This window comes from Microtus ochrogaster, chromosome 18, assembly GCF_000317375.1.
Source record: "Microtus ochrogaster isolate Prairie Vole_2 chromosome 18, MicOch1.0, whole genome shotgun sequence".
Classification (NCBI taxonomy): domain Eukaryota; kingdom Metazoa; phylum Chordata; class Mammalia; order Rodentia; family Cricetidae; genus Microtus; species Microtus ochrogaster.
In genome coordinates, this window is record NC_022020.1 from 12815296 (window position 1) to 12837983 (window position 22688).

The 22688-nt window shown below is 34.8% G+C and overlaps 1 protein-coding gene across 1 annotated transcript in view; it reads right to left on the reverse strand.

Moving 5' to 3' along the window:
• The window catches only part of Ccdc178 (coiled-coil domain containing 178), a 356179-nt gene extending 342266 nt beyond the window's left edge, over positions 1 to 13913 (reverse strand). The window contains exons 1-3 of the mRNA XM_013349379.2: positions 13835 to 13913; positions 10468 to 10527; positions 7848 to 7934 (exon numbers count right to left, since the gene is read on the reverse strand). Coding sequence (XP_013204833.1) covers positions 7848 to 7934; positions 10468 to 10527; positions 13835 to 13895 — 208 coding nt within the window. The 5' untranslated portion in view covers positions 13896 to 13913. The remainder of the gene's footprint in view (positions 1 to 7847; positions 7935 to 10467; positions 10528 to 13834) is intronic.
• Between the last annotated feature and the right edge of the window lie 8775 nt (positions 13914 to 22688).

The window sequence follows — 22688 nt, forward strand, 5'->3', positions numbered from 1 at the left end:
AACTATAGATTCAACAAATTGCTTATGTATTATTTCCAATGAATGACTTACAAAAATTTGGCACAGAGTAGGTTAGTAACATTCCCTGTGGGAGAACTCTCTATTGATATCTTTTAGTAGGCTGAGAATTATGATAAGTAGGCACTGTAAAGGCAAATTTTTCTCTTGTCTTTTTCTTGCGAAAGTATAGTGAAAAAAACAATCTTTTAAATCAATAACTATAAGAAGCCATCCTTTAGGAAATATGGAAGACAAAGAAATTCTAGATTGTAGAGAACCCATTGGTTGAATTACCTTCTTAACATCTCTTAGATTGCATTAACATTCTCCATTTTGCAGATTTCTTTTTAACAGCAAAACAGAAAATTTCCAATGGCTGGTTGATTCTTCAACAAGCTAATCATCTAGTTGTTCCTGTACCAGCTGATCTAAAGCATTCAGTTTCTCTATTGTTTAAGGCCTTTGTTTAACCCATATAGGTTTCTTAGTTAACCATTTTTAATGTAGGGCTGTTGGTGCTCTGAACATTTGCTAGTTGTTTTGTATTTTTGTACAGCTTGAATGGTTGGTGACTGTTTTTTATTGCACCTTATAATACCCTTCCCAGGGCCATGAGTTGGTTTACATTTCATTTCTGACACTAAAGGAATGCTAATCTGGGTATACATTGCTGCAACAGATTACAACTCTATAGATTCACTGCTATATTAGCCACATATGATTTTAGCCTTCCTCTCTGTCCTTCTTGCCTTATGCATTCAATCCATCTTGTGTTTTGTTTTACTTGAGATAAGGTCCCAATTCCTAGAAATTGAACATTGGTCTCCTGAAGAAGCAAATTGCGATACCAAGACTCTGGAGTAATAATAGTCACATCCATATCCATGTCCAACAATCCTTCAATTTTAATGTTATTTATTCATACTCTCAGCTTTGGTCCTTAGTTATTTATAGAAGCCTGCCAAAATATGTTTCCTATGTTCTACTGGAGTTTTTAATTCATCCTCTATGATTATTCTATAATCCAGAGCAGTATGGTTTTGTTTTTTTTTACAATACCCAGCCCTTCTTCTAGGACATCTAAGTTTAACTGAAGCCAATCATGTGGAGTAACTTTATTTCTTGAAGCCCATGGCTTTACCACTCCCTAACATATGGTAAATGCATTCCAAAAGATGCTACTGCTTGCTTAGTATCTTTTACATCTTTTCCTCATATAGGTTCTCATTTACATTCTGTATATCTATTTGGATATTGAGTATTTGCTGTTTTTTCAGAGGCAATTACAGGGTAAGTAGCTAGAACTTTTGATAAGTCGTCTCTGACTTTGAACAGTATTAGAAATGCTAAATCCTTTGCCTGTACCTCCTCTCCTTGCTTATTGGTTCTGACAAATTCCTCAATTGATTTAAATCTTTTTATCACTGTCTTTAGTAAAACCTGAATCTCTTGACCTGTGGATATTTCTGATGATTTCATCAAATCAGCTCATTTCTGGTTATTGTTCTGCACATCTGATTCAAAGATTTTAAAATTTTCCAGCAATGATATCTTATCACCCTTAGAGATTATTTGGATGGCATGTAGATTGCCTTCCTGGAGTGATATTCTATCTGCTAACTTATCATATTTTTAGCAGATTTTGATTGTCAATTTTAGCAGTATGAATTCTGATAACTTCTTATTACCAGTCTATAAAGACTGCATCATTTCTAAAAGTTTCTCATTCTTGACTCTGTTATCAAACCATTTCTGTAAAAGTATATAATATGAAGAACAAAACTAATCATCACCATGACTACAAAAATATATGTACCAGGAAGATCATATAGCCATTGCAGAAATTCATCCATAGTAGAAACAAAAAGGTTGTTAAATTCCTGGATGGTGATGTTGTCTATAATTTTCTTGGGATTGATTCACAATTTTCAAATTTATTTATTTATTTATTTATTTATTAATCAAATTAATTTACCTCTATTATAATTTTCAGAAAATTGCTGTAATTAAAATAACCTTGGTTGGACAGCAGATGTAGCAGTTGTGGCAGTAAGGCAGGTCCTAGATCAGGACCTGAATCATCTGAGACTTAAAATTACTTACAAATTTATTTATAATAACCTCTTTCTATAAGTGCAACCTCTATAAAAAAGACACATATGTTCATTTATACATTGAAGTATTCATTCTACCCAGAGTATTTGATTGTGTGTTTATACTGCTAACATTTACTGGCTGTTTAATACTTCACACTGGCTAACATTTTGGATCCTAGAAAGTGTATTGCAAACATGAGACCAAGCTAAGAACCTGTAATACCACATAGATGATTCAGGCTTAGAGAAGATAAGCAAATTCAATCCAGAGAGCTGGTAGATGAGAGAGCTGAGTTTGATCTCCATTTCCTTACCTATAAAGCTACCCCATAAGGATGTTTTAATATGTTTAAATTGTAGTGATAGAAAGGAAAACAATCCTAGGTTATATTCTTCTGAACATTTTAAGCATTTCACATATTGCTTGTTATTGAATATTTGGATGTTCTTTCATGATTTTCAATGCCACTATTCTGACGTGTTTTAGATGACTTTGAGTACACTCTGAACATAGAAACTCTGTGTTTACTCTGTGTGTGATATGATCCATGTTTCCTTTTTAATCCATACACAGATGCATATGTTTATCTCTACGATACTTAAAGGACCAAGAACAAGCTGGAAAAATTGAAAAGGACATACTGATCTTCTATCCAAACATCTTGCTAAAGTCATGCTGCCCTTTGTAGCAGTGAGGAGGTTTTGACAGACAGTTAGCAAACAGGCAGTTGCTATTATAGTCAAAACACTTGATTTGCTTCATTCAGTGCCAGGCAAACGAGGATCAGAAAAACTCATTCCAAGTACTTCTTGACTGTGCCATGATCAGTCTCATTTTGTGAGACTAATCTATTTACTTAATATTTTGATGAAATGGGATAAAGATATCAATGTAATAACATAAGGGAAATGAAATAGTATGGCATTAAATTATTGCCAAAATTTGGAAAACACATGATATCATATGTAGAACAGGTAGACCCAGAATTAGGTTCTTATGGCTGTATTTAATCTAATATGTGTGTGATAGACTTTAATACTTTCCATCTTCTTTGTGTTTTCTAGTGTATAAACGTACTATGATACAATCCAAGGGTTTCTGAGCATCATACAGGTTCATGTGCATCTATTTTCTCTGCCTGGACATTTGTTAGAATCTAAAAAGTATTCAGATGTCAGCCCTCTCAATAGTGAATAATTTGGCTGTTAAGATTTTGTTCCACCTAATATTCCTAAGAAAGATAAATTCATAAATTTAGTCAGGTATTAGCTGATGTATATCCATTGGTGTGGAAGGTCCTTCTGTCTCTGTGTTACTTTTCTTAGTTAATGAATAAAGGAACTGCCTTGGCCTGTTGATAGCAGAACATAAGTAGGTGGAGAAGACGAAATTGAATGCTGGAAGAACAAAAGCAGAGTCAGAGAGACGCCAAGGAGCAGCCACCAGAGATAGACATGCTAAAACTTTGCTGGTAAGCCACAACCTCGTGGTGATGTACAGATTAATGGAGATGGGCTAAATTAAGATGTAAGAGTTAGCCAATAAGAAACTAGAGCTAATGGGTCAAGCAGTGATCTAATTAATACAGTTCCTGTGTGATTATTTCGGTTCTAGGTGGCTGGGATGAACAAGCAGCTCCTTGTCCAATTCTCTCCTGCAACATCTCCATCTTATGCAGACTGTGCAGAAAAAGTCAAGATTTTAGGGAGGCACACTCAGGATATGTTCTCACTGATTATGAACATGTTCCCAACTACATTCATTTGTTGTTTTTCTTTATTGAGATATGTTTTTGATATGTATTCCATACTAGATTAAATTTATGGTGATTCTTCATCCTCTATTCCCTGACTATAATTATAGGCATACCCACCATTTCCAGCCCCTAACTCCAGTTTTCTTGCTCAGAATCATTATTTAAGGATTAACATTTTCCTGGCCATCAATAGACTCTAGTTGTGTGATCCTCAGTGATAGGAATAGTCCATCTGAGATAAGAACTGACTGGGGGCAAATGAAACAGAAACCCTGAGTTTGTAAACTGCCACATCTTCATGCTCTGTGAATTTGATCCTCACATGATTTATTCACCCTGTTCCTGATAAGTCCACTTTTGATCACTGCTCCCCATCTGCATTTAATATGTGCTTCTTTGATGTTCATCACTCTGATGATTCTTTTACCTCAACACTCTTAGAAAAAAATCACTATAGTGTCTTTTCACACTCTCTTATTTCTTCCTGACTTCATTTTCTTTCAAAGTATGAAACAATTAGTACTCTTGATTTTAAAAAAAGAACTTTTCTACCATGAGAAACCTTTGTTGTAGACAGATCTTCCATCTTCTGTGGAGAACAAGGGACCTTGTTCTTTTTCTGAGAGCAGAGCCATACCAGACCGGGGCACCTTGCACTGGGTGGCAGAACAGCATGGCCAACTTTCAGATTGGAGCTGACTAAGAACTGAACTCCAATCTCATCCCACATACAGATCTCTCATCCCTGTTGATGTACTCTGGTCCTCTACAGCAGGCTCTTTAAAATCCAAAGTTTCAAAACATTCAGTATTTCTTCATCCAAGTAATCACAGGTCTTTCCATGACTTTGCCTGAATACGTCTTTAGATCTCTTACTCGGTACTGAGTTTCTTATCACTTGTGCTTCTTTTCAGGTGAACATACCTCCCTCGTCTCTTCTTCAAATTATGACTTCTGTAAACATATTAGGATCTTGCTCTTCCCAGTAGGAATTCCTAGTTCTTTAGACTGGGAGTGAACTAGTTATAATTTTAAATTTCCCTCTATCAGAAGTGATCAGGTTACATCTTTTTCTCTACTTATCATCCCCACAAAGTTATTGTTACATCTTATTTGCAGTGGTAGTTATTCAGATACACATACATGCACACACACACACACATTTATCAATAGCCATGAACCCAGATACTTAAAAGGAGCAGATTTTATGGATATTTAAATTTATGTTGATAAATATGACGATTTATATTCTAATGTTAGAATTCAACACAATACTTGTATTATTTTCTTTCTTTTTGAACCCACTCAACTCTACAAAGTTTTATAGACAGATATTTCTTGAAGTGGGACCAGCAAGAAGCTCAGGTGTTAAAGGTGATTGCCACCAAGCCTGATGACATGAGTGTCCTCCTTGGGACAAACATGGAAGAAGAGAATAATTTGATGCCATTAAAGTTGTTTGCTTACCTCCACATACATGCTTTGGCATATATCCCCTGCCTACACACACTAAACATTGCAAAAAGGGGGAAATATTCTCTTTAATAACTTTCTGTAATCCAATTCTCATTTCTCCATGAATTAAAAAGTTGACAGTGAGTAACTACATTCCAAGATAAAAATTTTGGGGTTTTCTGCTCTTTGTCTCTTATTCTGTCTGATTCTTAAAGTTTGCATTCCAGAAAGTCTAGCTAGAGGTAGACTCGAAGGCTCCAACCTCATTTGAAAACTCTGTATCTATAAAATTAACTGTTTTCTTCTACTCATAACCAAATTCTAAAATAACTTAGTCATCTTTTAATCTACCTCTCTGCCTTTTTGAGATGGGTCTGCATTTGTATCTCAGGCTTCTCTCAAAGTTAGAGCAATCTACCTGCTTCAGCCTCTCAAGTGCAAAGGTCTGTGAATTCCCCATTTCTCATTCACCTCGTGCCTGCTCCTATAAGCATTGGTCCAAGAAAGGGTCTTAAATCTTTGTCGTGTTTATGGAATCCTACACGAGCCTCATGATATTTATCAGATGTCAGCCATATTCTGTAGCCCTTTTAGATCCTTTCTTGATTCTTCCTAGATCAATGCTAAAGACTTATAAGATTATTGATCTAGGAAGAATCAAAAAAGGATCATGTAATGTCTGAGAAGTTAAAATATAACTATTGAACACCATATGAAAATGGATTACACAAAAAGGTTTTGATCATGTGACATCAGGCAAGAAACTGAGAAATAAGGCTCAACTCTAACTGTTCCCTGACTGTGTCTTCGTCTTTTCTCACTTTATTTGAACCAGCTTCTCATGTTTGAATCCAATCTGTCCTGTGCTTCCAGTAATTTCTTTTCTATATTCTGCTTTGCTTGCAAAAATCAACTCCTCACTTTATCAGGCAGGTTTATTTATTAATATTCCGCTCATCTCTCTTCTTACCTTTTAATGTTTATCTTAATGCCTGCAGACTACATACACTGGCCTTCTGCAAACCACTGAAGATACTTCTTGCTGGTGATATTTACTTGGTATCACCTGCAATTAATATTTTTCTAATAATCTATTCAGGCATTATTTATGTCAAAGAAACAAATTGTTGTTTAAACTCACATTTCATTTGGCATGCAAGGTTATACACCTCTTGCAAGGGTCATTTTTTTTTCTTTCTTTTTAGAATCGGGAGGGTAATCCAGTGAATACTGAATTCACCAATCTTTATTTCTTTTTTCCATGTCATTTTAAAAATTGTTTTTACTAAGCTATATATTTTTCTTCCCTTTCTCTCTCCTCCCCTTCTACCCTCTCTCATGGTCCTAATACTCCCAATTTACTCAGGAAATCTTGTCTTTTTCTACTTCTCATGTAGATTAGATCCATGAATGTCTCTCTTAGGATATTCTTTGTTGCCTAGCTTCTCTAGAGTTGTAAATTGTAGGTTGATTTTTTTTTTTGCTTTGTGTCTAAAAGACACTTATGACTGACTACATATGATATTTGTCTTTTGGGGTCTGGGTTACCTCACTTAATATGATGTTTTCTAGATGCACCCATTTGCCCATAAACTTCAAGATGTCATTAATTTTTTCTGCTGTGTAGTACTCCATATGTGAATATACCACATTTTCCATATCCATTCTTTGATCTAGAAGCATTTAGGTTGTTTCCAGGTACTGGCTATGACAAATAATGCTGCTATGAACATAGTTGAGCACATATCCAAGATTCAGGGAGAAGCCATGTAACTGCCAAAGAAGAAAGATGCCATCTGCCAGCCAGAACCTTACTGGTTGGTAATAGTCATGGTAATTCTCAGATTAATAGAAATGGGTTAATTTAAGATGCAAGAGTTATCTAGAAATATGCAAGATCTATTGGCCAAACAGTGTTGTAATTAATATATTTTCTGTGTGAATATTCATGTCCGAGTAGCTAGGAAACAAACAAGCAGTCTCCATCTACAGCTGATTATAGGCAATAAACTCTATTAAGATCATAAAATTATATTCAAGATTTGCATTGAATAGAGAGAAATGAAAAGCCCACAATAGTAACATATTCACATTTTATTGTGCTAAATTGTAAATCCCCAGAGTAAAATTTTCCAAAGTCAAGATTAAAATATATGCATCCTCTTACCCATTTCATGTCTTTCCACACACAATATTGAAAGCACATTTAGACTTAAAGTACAGACACTTACAACTATACAATCTTTCTACATTTTGCAAAAGTCGCTCACCAGCCATGAGCATGGTTCAGAAGAGGCAAACCTGCACTCATTTCTGAAATTATACAACAAATCTCATGATCTAGGCTGGTCATCATCTATTCATGATTGACAAACTATATAACAATATTGCATTCTTATTAACTACCATTATAGGTTAATAAAAACATGTCATTATTTATTTCTTGGTAAAAACACAGTGTTGATGTCACAAACTAGTGAGTGAATGGACACAAACATAGACTTTGCTGTTTTCTATATGATTTGTATTCAGCTCTTACCATCTGTATTTGTTGTTTTACTTTCATAAAGATGTTCTGCTTTCTTGGAAACGCCAAATTCTGCCGGCCCTTGCAGTCTGACATTTTCTATAGGAAATAAACACAAGCATGTTAGTGTGCTGTTCATATACCATTTGAAACAAGTCATACAATATCAAAAAGCTAAGAAGCTACATTGCAAAACTGTTATGCTTCATACCATATATACTATAAATATTAAGGGATAAAATAGGGATTTTAAAATATTTTCGTTGTTATACAATTGGCTTAACTCTCTTAAGAATGCATTCATCAAAATGCCAAGCTGTTAGAAGAAAGCACATTCGTCACTGTGCACTGAAGAAACTAGCTTAGCTCACACTATTCAAAAGGAGTAGCACGTCTATTTTGGGGTATATTTTTTAGTAGAAATTTGTGTATTATTATAAAATAAATGTTTTTAAGTGTGAATGAAATTTCTACATCAAGAAACTGTTAATTTGGACCACCTTTGGAAAGAGGAAATATAGAGAAGGGGAACCTTACAAGCCACTTTAGAACCCCCAAAGTATTTAAAAATTCTCACAGATAACACATAGTTTAAGAGGATATTATCAAATTAAACACATCTATAACATAAGCAAGCATAATCTCAAGTTTTTGTTCAAGAAAATTAGTTTTTAATTCCAGTCACAGAATACAAGCTAGGAAAAGAATGCTCACCACAAAAAAAAAAAAAATAGAAAGAATTCTGTACTTTCCATTGTATAAATGTTAAGCACTGACAAAGGACAAGTGAATTTATCTCAAAACCAGTGAATCTAGGACGTATACTGAAGAAAAGAAAAAACAGGAAACACTGTGGGAATTTTATGGTTTCATAGCTAGAAAATTCGAGAAAATCTAAGCCAGCTCTTGTAACTTCAGCACTTGGGGAGTTGGGGAAGGCCAGGGAAAGGCGAGCCTCATCCCCTGTTTAACATCTTGCTCAGAGTCCATGGCCTGAAGGAAGGAGAGAGGAAGCAGGTGAAGATAGACAGGAAGCCGAAGGAGAAAAGGGAGTTTGGGATAACTTTGGTGACTGTTGTAATTGTGTAGCTCAAGCAGTGGTCCCTGATTACTGATTTGTGTCTAAATATGATAAGATCAAAATAGGAGAAAAGAGATGAAGAAGAAGCAGCCATAGCTACATAATAAGACCTGGTCTCAAAAACTCAAAGCAGAAACAAAGAAAGACAAAACTTGAATGCAATGATAGATATCAAAACACAAATTGCTTACTGAAGAAAAAAATTTAGTGTAGTGGTTGAAATATTTCCTGTGTGAGCTGGAATAAGGGTTTCATGCATATTTGTTGTTACCAAAGTGTATTGAATTATAAATATAAGATTTGTTTCACTGTTTATAAATTATAAAATAAAATTTCATTTAGAGATATTCAAATATAATAATAGAGTATGCAAATTCTGAAGCACATTAATATATAATTATAACTTACAAAAATATTTGTTTATGTTATTAGGCTATAATATAATAATATTATAATATGCTAGTATATATGGAATAGTTTATGATATTTCTCTTATTAATCTGTATTGGTAAAGCATATTCTAAAGTTCACTTATTTATAATAAGATGAAATAAAGCTAAATTTATATTAAATATGCCAAATCAAGATAAAATGATTTAACACTAAAAGTCATGTGACAGTATTAACCAGACAACAGCACAATCTACACAAGTGTTTTAAATTAATTCTCAAAGAATACCCAAGTAATAAAAAATAATGCAGAAAAATTATGAAAAAGCAAAGTTGAAGTGGCTCAAACTATCAATCTAGAACTTGGGGTTGGAAAGACAGCTCAATAGTTAAGAGCATTGACTTCTCTTGCAGAGAACCATGGTTTGTTCTCAGCACACAGCAGTGACCAATAACCACCTGTACCTCCAGTTACATGACATCACATGCCTTCTTTTGGTCACCACAGGCATGATACACATGTGCAACTTATACATACATGCAAGTCAACATCCACACACATAAAATAAGATAAATAAATCCTTTAAAATTTATAAATTAAGTTAAAAATATTTTGAGTCATCCTATTATTAAATTTATAATCCATAATGAAGAAACAGAATGTTTTAATAACAATAATAAAGTATAATAAAATAATACAACTATAATATAAATATTATAGGTAGTACTAAAAGTTTAAATTTGGCAATAATGAAGTTTAATAAAATAACACTTCATATTAGTAAAGCTAATGTATTTCTTATTATAGTGAGAAATTTAGGGATATAATATATGGAAAGTATTTAAGTCTAAGACATGTAAGATCCCAGTAAATATATGATATCTCATCACAGTCATTTCTGAAGAACATTCATATTTATATATCCATTTAATATGTGTATAAGTGCACATGATACAGAATAACAAAGGAAATAAAAGATATGGCATGCATCAATAATGATGAGTATTTTTTAAAGAAATGACACTTCTCAAACATTATAAACTTGGGAATACCTGCAATTTTTTTCACATTTACAGTTTTTTTCACATTTACAATTTTTAAAAGACAACAAGTAAATGACAGGAAAAAGTAGAGATGGAGATTGTACATGTTTGTGATACCTGCAATTGTTAATGCCCTCGCCTTCTCTCTGAGACTCTTTATTTCAAGACATGTTTTACCTATGAAAGAGACAAAATAAATATTAGTTTTAAGGGTCAGTTATCATGTCCCAAAACACCAATGGTAAGGAGAAGGGGAGAAAAATATACTAGAGAATGGAAATCTAGGTTAAAGGTTTGAGAGATGAGCTTCACCACCGTAGCCTATCCTGAGTAGACAGGAGAACTGGAGCAAAGTAGATCTCATAAAGGTGGCCAGGAAGCATAGACAACTCAGTGCTGTAATGACCTTCTCCTTCTTCCCCTCGCTTAGGAGAGTGTGCTCCTCACACTGACTAGAGATCTCTTTTTAGTAAACTCTCTAGAAATGCCATCAAACACACCCAGAGATGAGCATTATTTATCCCCCAGGAGCTTCTCAGAAAATAAAGATTCACCATCATATTGAACCAATAAATATAACCAATAAAACTGCCCTTCAAGTCTGTAAGCAACAGCAAAATCCTGTGGGCCTTTGAGAACTGTGACCAAGTATTTCTGTCATCCCGCCCTGCAGAAGGCAATAGGTCATCATATAGTGGGTATCCATCATACACTGAATATTTCGACACAACATTACTAAATTAGTTTTGAATATGTTAGCTTTTGGGCTACCTGTAAATCACATGGAAGTTACACAGGATAGTGGGCTTACGTGTGTGTGCTCTAACAGGCACAATCCGCTGCACTATGGTACAAAGCGATGGTATTAGTCACTACTGTGGAAAGTACACATGCAGTAAGCATACCCTGTAGTTAGAGCTTTAACAAAATGGCCATTGCTCTGTTAGGTGTTTAAAAGATGCAATAGAAAGGGAAGAAAAGCTCCCAAGTTAGTGCTGGTATTGCTTATAATGTGGATCAAACAAACAGTTTCTAAGTTACAGGAAAGAAATCCATCACTTTTTGAGCAACTAACATAATGACAAGCTCCCTCTAGTACTAGTAAGGACAGCAAATAATCATTGCTGCACATGTGTATGTATATTTATGGATATATATATATATATATAAATATAAAATGTAATGAAAATAGAACATATTAGACTGTTATATAATTATGAATGTGCTCAGATCACAGGCAGCAGATTTTCTGTTTAAATAATGAAGTGAAATTTAGCCATAGGTTTTATAGAGCATATAAAATGATTTAGTGAATTTAAAATTGAGTGATGGGAGAATATGTATTCAACAAATTAAATATGTATGATAGTATTTTAATATCTGACAATATAGAATTGATAAATTTTCATATATTGTAGTATATAAAATAATACACAAAATAAAATTACCATATTATTTTATAAAATAAAATTATTGTGTTGACTAATGTAGCCCAATAAAATAGAGCCAACTTTGAGAGATGAAAGGAAAAACAGAAAGGAATCTACCAAAATGAAGGTAAATAAACATGCTTCATCTAATCAGGAGGCCAGGGACAAGAAATACTAAGGATGATGCAGCCTGGATCTCAGTCACATAATCTATGACAAAGACTTGACAGATAATAACCAAAATATTTCAAGGCATCAAAGAATGGCTTTGTATCCAATTATATCTAAGTTTACTACAGGTCTAAAATCCATATTCTCCCTTGGGAGAGGCTCTGACACAGGAGATCAGAGTAAATCTGAAACGCACACCTCACGCACATTTGAGAATGTACCGCCTAGCAGCTGTCAGCAGGAGGGTTCCTGTCTGAGAAAGCTTATGGCAGAATACTTCTGACTGCTCAATTTGTACTAACAAAAACTATGGAACCTCTGCACTCAAAGAATATGTCTTCATGAGAAACAGCATCCTGACTATAAATTAACTTGGTAGAAATCCAATTGGCAGCTTCCTACTTGACCCCATTTATTGTTTTTTTTTTCTTTTGTTTATTTTTTTCTTTTTTTGCTTAGGGCTGAAGCCCAAACTCAAGGCCTTCTACATGATAAGTAAAGCTTTGCTATAGGTATACCCCCAGTCTTAAGACTCACACCTTGAAAGTTTTTATATCTTCTAATAGCAGCAAAGTAACAATATTCCAATTGCAGATTATAGTGTGATCACATCTCAGAATACTTTCATTGTGTATTATGAAACTTATAAAAATTAATAAATATGAATACATATTCAGATTTTAACTAACAGAGATGTGATACTACTGCAAAATGAAACTTTGTGTGTTGTGAGACTATTGGCTTGAAATTTAAAATATTTTTTAAAGGTACTTTGGTTATAAAATTGAAATTTATTGAATTATAAATTATTGTCCCAAATTATGTATAAATATGATTCATATGAAAATACCATTGGTTTCTATAAATTGACACAGCTACAACTATTTGTAGAAGTTTTTTAATGTCTTCTATTATTTATTTCAACTTGGAATAATTAGCCAAGTTGCTGTTTACTTGGAGCATGATGAGTGTTTTGATTTGACCACTGTTGTTTCACCATGACTGACAGAGCAGGAGAGAGTTTTCAAGTTGTTAATACACACATTGTGCTGAACAACACCCCAGAAGTTAACCAGAAAGACCTCACACTGTGGTCCTGTGATCAAACAACAAAGACACACATCTCTTTAAGAGCTTGGTGTATTTACGCTCCATTTATCTTCATGAAAGATGGCTCTTCACCTGAAAGCTGGTTGCCTGCGAGATATAAGTGTAAATAATGCAGTCTGCTTTAGTTTCACAGACTTACCAGAGCTGGGACATCTTGGGACCCTGCTTAAAGAAGTTCAATATTTTGTGCACAGATTGTCTGGTGTATACAGAAACTAGAGAGTTTAGAGATTGTGTGATGACTAAGATGGTAGGGTTCATACTTGAGTCAGCTCTTCACAGCTCATGCCCATCAACAAATTAACTCCCCAAGAAAGCAATGGTGCTGATATATTTCTGTGGGTCATGGAGATGGAACAATACAAATCGATAGACAATGCTATAAAATTCAACACATTTTTAGAACTTTAAATAGTCACTTAATAACTAGCTATCCAACAGTAAAGAAATAGTACCACCATGGCTTCTCTCAAGCTCCAGGGGAGAGATGTAGACAGTAGACAGACGTGAGCCGGAAACAGCTGACTTGAGCATACCATGGCATGGCTTATGTGTGTCACTCAGTAGTAAAGATCACAGAGAAAACAGTGGAGAAAATACAGGTTGTGGGTGTTCCCAAACCAACATACTCCTTTGTGTTATTTCTCTTCTTCACCACTGCTAGCTTTGGCTTTTGAACTCCCAACAGGTCTGTGCAGCTGCTGTCTTCTGTGAGTTACCAGGTTTTGCTTACTCATTGGTTTGCAAAGAAAAGCCATTTGTGAGGAAATCACCTGCGGTAATCTTGCTCTTGCTCCTCCCAGGATGAGCTGGATCTTTCTCATTTTCTGGCATGATTGTTTGAGAGTATTTTAAAGCCTAATTACAAAGAAAAATACTTTAATATTGTGAATCAATGAGTCTGTCTTTCATTAGTCATCAGCCAAAAAGATTGGTAGTGGTAGAATGAAATTATAATATTATAGAACATATTACATAGTACAAAATTAATGCTAAATTATGTTAAAGTAGAAGAATTGAATAACCCATCAAGCAGGTTATCCAACCCCAAGTGGTTATCCCTAAATACATATTTATACAAGCAGCATGAAATAGACTCAGCAAGTTTTATTTTCATATTTTAAATAAAATATCAGGAAGATATCTGTGGAAGCGTGACATCTGGCACTAACTCATGAGTAAAATTTGCCCATCAGAATGGCTAAAATAAAACACTGACTTTTACCAAAGATGTAGAGAAACTGGGTCACTTGTCATTGTTGCTAGATTGTAAAATAGTACAGCTATTCTGGTGAATAGTTTTCAGTTCCCGTTAACATCAGCAGCAAAGAACTTACCCAACTGAATCAACAGTTGTGCTCTTGAATGTTTACCCAAGAAAGAACACATAACATTTTTTGTTCACACATGTACAAGAATGTTCTTTGTAGCTTTATCCCTAACAATCAAAACTTGATTACTACCTGAAATATCCATCAGTGCCCAAACTGGCATTGGGATACAGTTTAGATACAGAAAAGAAAGGAATGGGTGGAAGACTATTTAAACTCTGACATGGCAAATATTTGAATGAACTGAAAATTAAAATGCTAAGTGGAAAAAATAAAAGTTTCCAGAGGATTCAAACTGTTTGCTTCCATTTATTTTCATGAACTAACAAAATGTAAAAACAAAGAATGAATTAGTGGTTGCTCAAAGCTAGAGATGAGTAACAGCTTATATGAAGGAATGGGATGGTGCAATCATTGATGTTGTCCATGGTGGTTACACAGAGCTACACATAGGGTAACACAATATTCATGTACACACTCACATACACACACAATGCCTACCAATATTGCTAGTAAAATTTGAATAAAATATTCTGTTTGTGTCAGTGTGGATTTTGTGGTGCTATCTCTATGCTGAAGTTACGGTGTGTAGACAACATTGATGTGCTTATCTGTAAAAGGACACATCTTGTTTTTCATTTCTTTGCAATCTTTAGTAAACAGGTAATTACTTTAGAATGAAGTAGTTATTATAATTTTATAAAAGAAAAGACAAAACTTTTGATAACTCAAAAATTGATGTTTGTAGAAATGAAGAAAGACACACTAATGACCCATGAAAAAGGATTAATCACAATGTGGTTCGGGATGTAGCTCAAGTGCTAGAGTGATGGTCTAGTACAAAGCTCAGGGTTCCAACCCTTGTATTGAATACAAGTGACACACCTATAATCCTAGCACTAGGAGATTAAAAACAGAGGAGTAGGAGTTTAAGGTCATCCTCGGGGATATAGCAAGTTTAAGCCTAGCCTGGTTGGTGTACATGAGTCTTTATCTTGAGAAAGAAAAATAAAACTAGTATATCACAGCGAGATTTAGAAAACATTGTGTCCAATGATTGTGTGTGTACATTTGTGTGTGTGTGTGTGTGTGTGTGTGTGTGTGTGTGTACCTCAAGATGCTCTCAGAAGTCCTATAGAGGAATATCATCTGACCATAATGAACTGAGATCTGGAATGTGACAGTAGCAGGGAAAAATTTCCCATATACAGTTAATGAAAATTCACAGTTCCTAAAGCAAGAATATGCACAGAATGTCCTAGAAATTGAAATGCAAGTAATTATTAATTCTGGAACCGATTCAATACAAAAGTATAAATTAAAATCAACAAAAAGATCTACTTCATTTCACCTGACAATTCACCGAAACCTTCCAATCATCTTGCCTGGACCCCTCAGGCATTCTTTATTATAGAGCCTAGAAAGCTTGCTAACTGGCCATCTTATATCTGAAAATCTCACATCCTTCAGAGTTCTTAATAAAAAAAAACTTCTTTTTTTTATTCATCTTTTTACTCCATAATAGAGCTAAGATTTAAAACATACTGAACATCATTATTCAAACAACAAATATGTAAAATATTCTAACGATGTCTACCTCCCTATAGGAGTAGAGATATGTAGTCTGTATAGATAGCATGCTTAGTATAGACAGTAATGAACACACAGCAAATCCAGATGGTCAATAGTAACAGCAGGCCTTGGTTAGATTTGGATCTTCACAGAAGTAGAAAGAACAGACCTATGGTCCTGATTATACTAATCCGAAGGGTTTCTTTTACAGTTATTGAGGAGAGAAACCCAGCTCAGTGAAATCAAAATAAACTAAAGAGAAAACATCTTAGAAGCATAAAAGACAGAATTTACAGCAGAGAAAATGGAAGCGGGGAGATGCTTAGTTGGTAGAGTGCTAGCTGAGAAAGCATGAGGAACTGAATTCAGATTCCTAGAACCCATTTAAACAGTAGTAAACAGATGGAGAGATGCCTTTCTGCTCTTCCTTAGGACCAGAGTTCAGTGTCCACTGTGCATATCAGGTGCCTGACATCCTCCTGTAATTCTAGCTCTAGGGCATCTGATGTACTCTTCTGGCCGCAAAAGTACTGCACTCAGCAAAAACCCACATTTAGTCACACACACATATATTAAAAATATTTTTAATGGTAAATGATGGGCTTGTATTTATAATGCTCAAGTTCAGGATGTAGAGACAGGAAGATTCCAGGACTCACTGGTTAGTCAGTTACCTCTTAAGGTGTTATGTGGGTTCAGCGGAAGATCCTGCCTCAAAATGTGTGGTGGGGAGTCATAGAATACAGATGCTTTTAATCCCTGGTCTCCACTCATGGAGACATGGGGGCTCACACATGCACATATGCACATCCATCACACACACACATACACAAACAAGTGCATGCAGGCACACACACACACACACACAGACACACACACACACCCTCTAAGAGAACATAATGAGATCTACCACTTGCCCATGGAATGAAAGAATGATGACACCAGTGCCCTGAGCATTGCCTAGGCCTCAGCCTCACAGCTCAGTTGTTTTCATTTTCATTCTACAACCTAGCATTTTGCACGTGTTAGAAAGTTTGCTGACATTTTGAGTTTTATGTTGGAGAGCTTTCCCTTCAAATGTAGCTAACTCTCTGGTACGATTCCAGTTGCCCTCAGAGGATTGTAATTAGTTCTATTTATGTAGGTGTCTAAAATTTGATTCAATAGATGAACTGTTTCCAGGAAACTAGGATGCTAGCTGAAGTCTAAGTCTATTCTCAATCTCCGGCCACAGTTTTGGCTAGGATGAGGTTGGTGTCTACCAACAAGTGCAGATGGTAGGGTTTGAGAGAGGAGAAGGAGTTTGAGCTGCCATACCTATAGGTTATGTTCCAAAAATGGCAGTCTGGGTTACCACACCATTTGGAGGCATATTTTGGCAACCATGGAGAGATGATTTTGGTCGTTTGAGTTTATTTTTAAACAATAACGTTACTGGTAAGGTAGGGGACATTAGATCACTAGAAACAGTGACAAGGCTACAAAAACACTCTCTTAGAAATGATGTAGGCATGGCTCGTGAAGGATCCAAAATATTTGACTAAATCATCTTACCCCCACATCTGTTACTATTATAGACTGTTGTTGCCAATTCTCCTGCATCCTGCCATTGACACACTTACCAAGATTAATACAGAACTTTTTATAATATTGCCTTGAAATATACTTACCATTTTGACTAGATTCTTATACACATTTGCTGTTAGCAAGAAATGTTTATATCGAGACTAGAAATTACAGATCCAGGGGACAATAAAAATGTCCTTGGGGCCATAGTTGTCACCCTGTGCTCTGCTGCGTATTTTGCACTGTACCCATGCTACCCACTGAGTCAAGCCATAGGAGCCAAGTTCACCATTGCTTTATGTAGCCATTTTTTGTTCTACTGGGGTCTCTGTCAGATTACCTCTCATGGTAACACATCTGCCTTCTTTTCCCAGGACTTGAACAACTCAATAACTCAGCTTTATACTGCACTTAATATGGAGTCTTCTGAATAACTGTGTCATTGTGCATTTTCCCACTGATCTGGATATTTGAGAGGGCTAAACATTTCTTATCTCTCTTCTTCTTTGTTTCTCACTTGCTACCATTTTCTGCTATTGTAGTTTGACAGAATAAAAACTCAAAAATAATTGAATTTTTGTAAGAATTGTGGATAACAGAATTTTTTCTAAAAACTTGACTTTATATGTCAAAATTGAGTTTGTAATGCATAAAAATTACTGGAACATATGTGTTTTTTGTAAAGCTTAAAGACATGACTTCCTTATTGTATGCTCCAGATGCAATCATTATGGTTCATCCCTGACGACTATTTCCAAAGATGATTCAGAAAATAACAAAGGAAAATGTTTGCCAAATACAGAAAAAAATTGAAAGCATTATTAAATAGTGCATGCCTATCAAATACTGGCTTACATCTCTCAATATGTTCTACACGTTTTATTCACAACACAATGGAAGCCATTAATAATTTATGACTTCTGAATCAATTTTACAAGGAATATCTTCTGGCATTTTTTGTACTTATTATATACTGATAAAGCGTTTCATGAAAGTATTGGAAAATGATACATAAAAGCATAAAAGGAAGATTGCTCAACAGCTATGTTACTCACATCTATAATATTTTCTTTCTTAAACTATTCATTTCTGATGCTGTGATTCCTAAACTGTTTTTTGATAAAGATCTATTGATTTTGTATTACATCTGTATTACATCCAATCACATTAAGACACATTAAATAATACAACTCACAGTTTTGATAAAGCTACACACATCTTCAGAAAGATTCAATACCATCTTTCTCACACAAATCAAATTAGAACTGAGGCAGTTTCTACACACACACTCAAACATATCTAACAATGTATTCAGAAGTTGTCTGAGGGGAGAGATGAGCCCTTCACCTTCTGGTAACAACTTGAGATAAAGTGAATGACAAGCAGTTCAAATCACCTTTCATGATGTGAAATTATTACATAGGTCACTAACATGTACTAAATCATGATTCACCTGTGAGTCACATCACACAGTTTTACAGTGGGCATACTGAGGAACACAGCATCTGACAAAATGTAAAATGCTTAACTTATTCATAGTTAATAACTACCTTTTGCCTAAAATGAACAATCACAATTATGGCAAAGTTGAAGTTTTCAAAATTTAATGGGATTAATGATTTTCTAAGTTAGCAGATACATTCTGTTTTCAGATACTACTTATGATTCCCCCAAATGTGCCTTCTGGTTTTATTTCTTTAGAATGTCAATAATTATTTATTGACCTGGACTGTGTGTTTCTGACAGATGCTTTATAGCAATCCTTCCCCTAAAAAATTGTTAAACTTGAAAAATTGCTACAGGAATCTTGGCCAAGAAATGCAAAAACAAGAGCTTAAACTTGAAATATACTATATACACATCTACTTCTCCCAACAAGCTGCTAGCCACATAGCACAAAGCTATCCCCAGAACTTTAAGAAGTAAGACCATTTAGCAAGATTCTTTATCTGGGCAGTTCAGAGTCAGTGTTCACTGGATACACCTGCCATAGACACTGGCAAGGTCTCAGAGAGGGGCTATGGTTAGCACTCCTGAAGAGAAACAAGATAAAAACAGTTCTCAGAGCTCCATAATATGCTATTCTGTGTATTAACGTGATAACAGAGTGCAGTGAATTTCCTAATCAGTTTTTGTGTGGAAGCCTGGTTAAATGGAATCATGAGGAGTGTTTACTGCTCCTGCTTTAGACTACAGAACTACATGACCTCAAAAACAAGAGGCTCTTGTTTTTGTTAAAAAAAATTAGACTCTTTAATTTAAAGAGTCTAAATTAAAAAGAATAAAGCACTCATATATCAAATCATAGGAAACTAAAATGAGAAAGGCCTTTGTGAGCATGCCCATAAAATGCACGTATGCACGCAAACATGAGTGGTGTGACTTCATAGAATACAAAGCAATTCAGCCATTTTTCAAAAGCAGTCTTACAAACCAGAAAGGAACACTCAATGAAATGTTAACAATAAAGGATTTCTGGTGGGAGAGAAAGAAGGATTAGAAAAGGGGTGAAATACTCAAGAAAAAATATGAATAAATATCTTAGAGTGAGCAGTCACCATAAAACACACTCACTGAGATTCTGTGTTGGGAGTTAATATGTCACAAAGTTAAATGCACTCGATGAGTAACATGAAATAACTTTTCTTATAAAATTCATAATAAAATATCAAAAATTTGGTCAGTATGTAACAAAATAAACTAGAGGTTAGGAAATGGCAGGGCCAGAGTTTGAAAGCCATATTCTCATGCTATGTGCAGACATATTACCTCAATCTTTTTCAAGGAGAGACAATAATTTATAATGCAAACCCTATACATTCTTCTTTAAGAAAACCATGGAATTCTTTCAAATGACATTTTCAATACTGTGTAAACAGATGCTAAACTTTCATGTCCTGACTGCATTGTCCCAAATAATCATACAGAAACTTATATTAATTATAAACTGTTTGGCTTATAGTTAAGGCTTATTACTAACTAGCTCTTACATTTAAATTAACCAATTTCTGTTCATCTATGTATTTCCATGTGGTCATGGCTTTTACTGGTCTGCTGATATGTTGTTTCTTGGACAGCTGCTCCTGTCTCTCCTTGTTCTGCCCTTCCTAATCTGAGTCCTCAGTTTGATTGTTCCTACCTAACCCCATCCTGCACAGCTATTGGTTGAATAGCTTTTATTATTAACCAATGAGAACAACATATATTCACAATGTACAGAAGGGTTATCTTGCAGCAATATAGGGAACTATTTATAATGAAGAAGTAAGCGTGAAGAAAGATCGAGTTCATCTATAGATGCTTTCTATTTGGTTAGGGTAAGCATTCTGGAGATCATTGACTTTCATCTAGCTATTCAAACTAGAAGGCATACACTGTTTTTCAACCAGGAAACTAAGGACAGATGACATTGGTTATCAAATATAAGCCTTAACTAGAGACCCATTGGGGTGGCTGGTACGTATCATTATTCAGCTACTTTCATGTAAAGATGAATATGTCTGTTTTCAAAAAAAAAAAAAACCAACTTCTCTCTTACCTAAGACATAAACTCTACGCTATCTACACAAGCTTCATATAGGTTTAGGCAACTAGGAAACATGACAAAGTACAGTAACTACTAGAGATGTCATGTTTTATAAATTGAATTTATTTAATCACTTCAGTTAAACATGAATTTATATAGAAGTATCTAAAAAAGACGAGACATTTTACAATAAAGAAAAAATTCCAAATTGTCCCTGAAAAACAAATAAACCTTCATTTATCTTCTAAACCTGAATACAGCATGCTTATTTGAGATTCAATTTATTATACTATTCCCTTTTATTAAAATATAAATAATTGTGAAAAATATAATGTAAAAAATATAATGAAGAAATTTTCCATAAAAATTCTCCAATTATTAAGAGTTGTATCTGGGCATTTAGGTAGAAACAATACCATCTGATCATCACAAGAATTCCTCTTTCTAGGTTTACAGGAAAACAGATTTTTATAAACTTTTCTGAGGACGGTGCCAGGCAGACCATAAACCTGACCTCCTGGCCATTAGAATGGAGAGGAGATTGGACAGGAACTTTCCAGTTGCTCTTCCAGCTCTTCTCCTTTACATGGCCACCAGAGAAGTCATGTGCTCCAGATGGTTACCCTCAGTGGTGTGAAATCACCAAAAAGTACCCTCTGTTCAGCCAAACCTCATTGATCTTACAACTTTTGCACTGCCAGGTTGAAGAACTGACCAAAGATATTCATCTGTGGCTTACAAACTCTGTCGCCTAAAAGTGGGCTGGAATACTACTAATAAAAATATCTCTGCTTGTTTCCCACTGTCCTCAGAACTAAAGAACAGGCCACGTCTGACTCAAATACAAGTGATTACATTTTTTAACATGTAGTAGAGTATAGGAAATGCATTTTGAGAAATTCTCTTTATTAAAAACTAAGAAAATACTCTATATAGTTTATTCATATTCCTTGGAGCATTTGAAGTGTGTACCTTTTCATTTATGAACCTAATGGTTAGCCCCTCTTCTAAATTCAAGTTCAAGATCTTTCACCCAAGCAAAGTTATTTCTCCTTGTTTCATTTCTGGTCATTAGTACACAGCTTACATCAATTATCCTGTGCTTATAGCCTGCCAGTCGCAGTTGCTTAACCAGAACACACAGATTCACATCTCCTATTGTGTTTCCTATAATACACTAAAACAAATTCACAGCTATTATGATGCACTTTTTTATATAAAACCTCAAATTCATCATGTTACTGCTGCCACTGCCAGTTAGGAATTAGTTTTATAAGGTGGTATTGTTAAATTCCTGGATCATCAAGAGTCTCTTTCCCTCTAGTGAGAGCATGCTTGTAAAAACAGTCCATCAGGTGAGTGTGTGGAAATGGCAGTTAGCATTTTCTCTCAGGAAAAGACTGTAGTGGTTCCTCTCAGGGCTTCGGCTAGGAAAAATAAGCAATAATCATCTGAAATCTATTGGCTCTCTAAGCCACAGAGTGTCCTAAGAAGTAACATTAATGAAATACTATTTTTTAAAATATTTATTTATTTATGTATGTATGTATACAATATTCTGTCTGTGTGTGTGCCTGCAGGCCAGAAGAGGGCACCAGACCCCATTACAGATGGTTGTGAGCCACCGTGTGG